At 67.3% G+C, this 5,191-nt stretch overlaps 2 protein-coding genes across 2 annotated transcripts in view; one reads left to right on the top strand and one right to left on the bottom strand.

Moving 5' to 3' along the window:
• Nucleotides 1–413: 413 nt before the first annotated feature.
• Nucleotides 414–4,372, top strand: Podnl1 (podocan like 1; the record flags this gene model as incomplete). The annotated part of the gene is made up of 8 exons (XM_015488829.2): nt 414–627; nt 888–952; nt 1,064–1,173; nt 1,735–1,891; nt 2,098–2,213; nt 2,614–3,271; nt 3,742–3,890; nt 3,969–4,372. Coding segments are annotated over 8 exons (1,632 nt in total), but the record flags the coding sequence as incomplete, so codon positions are not given.
• Nucleotides 4,373–4,720: 348 nt separating this feature from the next.
• Nucleotides 4,721–5,191, bottom strand: part of Cc2d1a (coiled-coil and C2 domain containing 1A) — an 11,530-nt gene continuing 11,059 nt past the window's right edge. Inside the window, 1 exon segment of the mRNA XM_048795567.1 lies at nt 4,721–5,185. Coding sequence (XP_048651524.1) covers nt 5,073–5,185 — 113 coding nt within the window. The 3' untranslated portion in view covers nt 4,721–5,072.

Here is a 5,191-nt window from a genome sequence, read left to right as displayed (position 1 = left end):
GTCGGGTGGGGGCGCTCGGAGGGGGAGGGCTGGGGCTTGCGTTCAATGGTGGAGGTTATGGGTGCCGGGGTCAGAGGTGGGGTTCCTAGGGTCAGAAGTGGGGTGCCTGGGGCCAGAGCTGGGGCACCTGGGGTCAGAGGTGGGGGATTATGTGGGGCTGACTATGGGTGGTGGGAGTTGGGGGCAAGGTCTTGGTAGGCGTGGGATTTTGAAGAATTGGTAAAAATGGGGTATTTGTGCCCCAAAGAGGGACACTGAGGTCCAGAGAGGTGGCAGAGTGCAGGTTCCAAGCAGGCAGGCCGGCACCCATCTGGGAGGTTTCCGGGTCCGCATCTTGGAGGGGACTGGGTTGTCTGTGGTCGGTGTGGGGCAGTGGGGCCTTGGAGGTGGCTTGTGGTCAGGGCCATGGGTGACTGGAGTGGACTGTGCGGTGCTGCTGCTGGGTGTCTGGACTTGTTTGGGCTGGTGGGGGCTTGGGGTCAGGGCTGAGCAAAGGGCCCTGGGGGTCACGGTGTCCACGCCCCCCCCTGCAGAATAACCAGCTCCAGGAGCTCCCATACAACGAGCTGTCCCGCCTCAGGGGCCTGCGGACCCTCAACCTGCACAACAACCTCATCTCCTCCGAGGGTCAGCACCTCCCGTGCATGTGGGCCATGGTCGCAGCTGCCCCTCCCCTGCCCGCCCCCTCCCCCCAAGGGCTGTGGGCAGCTCTGCGGCACTTCCCAGAAATGCCCTGTGCTGAGCAGAGTGGAAACTTGGGGGCCGGGGCAGCTGCGGCTTCGGAGTGGGGGCGGGGGGCGGGGACAGGGTGCCTGGGGAGCCGCCTGTCTCCAGCCCCCAGCCTGCCCCCCCAGCCTGGGTCCCCTCACCGCCCCCCGCCCGCCCAGGCCTGCCTGACGAAGCCTTCGAGTCCCTCACCCAGCTGCAGCACATCTACGTGGCCCACAACAAGGTGAGCGCCAGCCCAGCAAGGGTGTCGCCTGGAGGGCGTCACACAGCACCTGGGAGCCAGGGGTGGCAGAGTGGGCTGGGGGACTCCGGGACAGCAACTGTGCCCTCGCAGCTCTCGGCAGCCCCCCAGTTCCTGCCCCGCTCCCTCCGTGTCGCCGACCTGGCTGCCAACCAAGTGGCGGAGGTCTTCCCGCTCACCTTTGGGGAGAAGCCTGCACTGAGGTAGCCCTTACCCTGGGAGGGGCGGGGCGTGGCTGCCCTGGGGGGTCGCAGGGGAGGTCTCTGCACTGGGGGTCTGGGGGTCCAGGGCCTGCGAGCTGCGGGGAGGCCTCTGGGCAAGGGAAAGGCGCGAGTGCACTCACACACTTACACTCACCCCCACCCCCACACACTCCCACTCCCACACGCACTCCCACTCCCACTCACTCCCACTTTCACACCCACACACATCACAATCTCACACTCTCTCCCCACACCAGCACACACACCCCCCCCACACACAATACACTCACACACACTCAAACACACTCAAACACACATTCACAACCACACACATACACTCCGACTCCCACACTCCCACACACAATCACACGCATACACACACTCACACACACACACACACTCACACACACACATACTCCCATTCACACTCCCACTCCCCCACATACACACACTCACACACTCACACTCCCCGGTGCTGTGGGCGGCCCTGAGCTGGGGTGCAGGGCCACAGGGGCTGCGGGTGGCGAGGCGGGCTGGTGGCCGCAGCCTGGCTCCCCTCAGGTCCGTGTACCTCCACAACAACCAGCTGAGCAACGCGGGCCTGCCCCCTGATGCCTTCCGCGGCTCCGATGCCATCGCCACCCTCAGCCTCTCCAGCAACCGGCTCAGCTACCTGCCGCCCAGCCTGCCCGCCTCGCTGGAGCGGCTCCACCTGCAGGTGCCCCCCTTGCGCCTCGTGGCCCACCGTCCCCCTCGACTCTCCTGGGGGGGTGCTTGTCTCCTTGCTTTCCACCCTCCCAATAGACCCCCAGAATTCCAGTGGCAGGAAGGCGAGCTCCTTGGCCCTCCCTTCCTCAAGAGCCTTCCGTGGCTCCCCTAAGCCTTGGGTCCCAGATCCTGAGTCCCATCCTCTCCCTCACCCAGAACAACCTCATCTCCAAGGTGCCCCGAGGAGCCCTGAGCCGCCAGACCCAACTCCGCGAACTGTACCTGCAGCACAACCTGCTGACGGACAGCGGCCTGGATGCCGCGACCTTCAGGTGGGCAGGGTGCAGCCTCGAGGTGCAGCTTCCAGCCGCAGTGGGGGCTAGCACTTCCAGCCTTCAGCCCCCGCCCTGCAGGACTGCTTCCCCAGGCCTCGTTTGATGAGTGCCTACTGTATACCGGGTTCAGTGGAGCTCCTGGCAGGGATCCTTGTCCCCTGCTCCTCGGCACTGAGGTTTTATGATTTAACGTCCCAGCTCCATCTCAGGCCCAGAAGTCTGCCCGGTCACCCCCACAGCTAACCCTCAGGCTGGCACAGCTCTGAGCGCCCCATGTTTGCTCCCCCCTCAACCCGTCCCCCAAGTTGAGGTCTGCGCTCACCTGACTCAGGACCCCCCCAGTCCCCCGATGGGAGACTGGGCCTCTCAGAGCCGGCTGACCTCCCTCCCCCACCAGCAAGCTGCACCGCCTCGAGTACCTGGACCTGTCCCACAACCGGCTGGCCTCGGTGCCCGCAGGCCTGCCCCGGACCCTGGTCGTCCTGCACCTGGGCCGAAACCACATCCGGCAGGTGGAGGCGGCCCGGCTGCGGGGGGCCAAGGGCCTGCGCTACCTGCTGCTGCAGCACAACCGGCTCGGGGCCTCGGGGCTTCCAGCCCGGGCGCTGCGGCCACTGCGGGGCCTGCACACACTGCACCTGTACGGCAACGGGCTGGACCGCGTGCCCCTGGCACTGCCCCGCCGCCTGCGGGCCCTGGTGATGCCTCACAACCACGTGGCCGTGCTGGGTGCCCGCGACCTGGCCGCCACGCCTGGCCTCACTGAGCTCAACCTGGCCTACAACCGCCTGGCCAGCGCGCATGTGCACCACCGGGCCTTCCACCGGCTGCGCGCCTTGCGCAGCCTGGACCTGGCAGGCAACCAGTTGACCCGGCTGCCCACAGGCCTGCCCGCAGCCCTGCACACCCTGCGGCTGCAGCACAACCGGCTGCGGACCCTGGAGCCTGAGCTCCTGGCCGGGCTCGAGCAGCTGCGGGAGCTCAGCCTGGCGCACAACAGACTCCGCGTGGGTGACATCGCGCCTGGCACCTGGCACGAGCTGCAGGCCCTGCAGGTCAGGGGGGCCGGCCACACAGAGGGCCCCCCTCTTGTCCCAGGGCCTCCCCATTCCAAGGTCCTGTGGTGCCACCGAAGGACCCTGGGCTGGCCAGACAGGTCCAGCCTGGGACCTCCCTGTGCCACCCAGGTCTGGTCCTTGCCAGGCCCTTCACCTCCCACTGGGGATGCAGCCGGGCAGGGGGCACGGCTCCTGTCCCCCTCCTAGTTAGAAAGGTCAACAGAGTCCCAAGTGTTAGGCAGTGATGAGGGGTGTGGAGACACCCGTCTCCACCAGGGATTGGCTGCAGGAGCGGGAACCCCAACTGTCTGTGCCCCCAGGACTGACAATAGGGCCTGCCCTGGAAGGGACTCAGGTCACCTTCATAGAGTGAAGGGACAGGCCACCATGGGGGTGGGGGAGAGGAGGAGGAGCCCCCGGGAGTGGAGGTTGGGGTGACCGGCCACGGTGCTCTCTTCCCTCCTCAGGTGCTGGACCTGAGCCACAACGAGCTGTCCTTCGTGCCCCCGGACCTGCCCGAGGCCCTGGAGGAGCTGCATCTGCAGGGCAACCGCATCGGCTCCGTGGGCCCCGAGGCCTTCCTGGGCACACCCCGCCTGCGCGCCCTCTTCCTCAGGTGCAGGTCGGGGCGGGGCGGCCTGCTGGCCACAGTGGCCTCCCCTGCCCCTGCCCTCATGGCTGCCTCTCTGTGCAGGGCCAACAGGCTCCACATGACAAGCATCTCGGCCGAGGCCTTCCTGGGCCTCCCGCACCTGCGCGTGGTGGACACGGCAGATAACCTGGAGCAGGTCCTGGTCCGGCTGCCGTCCACAGTACCGCATCGGCCACGGCAGGGGCCTGAGCCGAGAGGGACCTAGCTGAGCCTCCCTGGCCCCTGGGGCTGCCCCAGGAGTGGACTTCAGAGACACCGGCCACCTGGGGCCTGGGATTCAGGGGAGCTGGCTCAGGCACTGGCTAGTACCGCCCCGTGCACAGCCACCGGGGAGGGCCTGAAGCACAGGCTGAATGAAGCTCGCTGGCCTCCAGGTTCCCAGTGTGAGGACCACCACCGCCCTGTCCCAGATGGAGGTGGCACAATAAAGCCGAAGCTTTCCAGCCCTCCTGGGGCCAGGTGCGCTTCTGGGGCGCTCCCCTGCCTTCCCGCCACGGCCCTGCCCGGGCAATCGTTCAGGTCCCCTGGCCAGTGACCAGCAGGGGTGGATTCTGAGGTCCTAAGACACAGTGGGTCACCCTGCAGCCAATGCACAACCCAGCCTTATCCCCAAGTGCACAAGGCCACCTGCTGCAGAAACGGGAGGCAGATGCGCAGACCCTCAGGGCCCACTGCAGCAAGTGGCGGTCTCACGTACCCTGCAGGGGCTGCCTGTTCCTCCCCAGGGTGGGGTGCGGCTATGGGAGACCTGGCCTGGCCCCGGGGCCAGAGTGAGAGACAGACAGGAGAGCTGAGCCGGTGTGACCCTGGCTGTTTATTCCACATTCGGTCCTGGGGCCCTGGGCAGGTGCAACCCCCGGGGGCCGCAGGGCTCAGTGGCCTTGGTGGCTTCTTTGGGGTGTGGTGGGAGGGCTGAGGGGCTGAGGCTGGGGGACAGGAAGTAAAGTGCTTGTAGGGCTCTCGTGGCTGGGTCCCCGCCGCCCTCCCTTGGGATGTGCAAACAGGACTCCCCGGGCCCAACCAGCCAGGCCTGGGTGAGGGGCAGTGTCCCCGATGGCCCTGTCGGGGCATCCAGCTGGGCTGGGGGCCTGGACGGGGGACGAGTCCGGAATGTACTGTCCGCTGATTGTCTGCTTGGCGGTCGGGTCAGCTCTTCCCAGCAGCAGGGGCCAAGGGCTGGCTGCCCGCGCGCCAGGCCCTCACCTGCGGAGCCGCTGCAGCTGGGGGAGAGGCCGGGGTCAGGGCCGCCATGGCACCCGGTGCCC

The sequence above is a fragment of the Marmota marmota genome, unplaced genomic scaffold (genome assembly GCF_001458135.2).
Source record: "Marmota marmota marmota unplaced genomic scaffold, marMar, whole genome shotgun sequence".
Lineage (NCBI taxonomy): Eukaryota > Metazoa > Chordata > Mammalia > Rodentia > Sciuridae > Marmota > Marmota marmota.
This window is presented reverse-complemented; position numbering and strand designations above follow the sequence as displayed.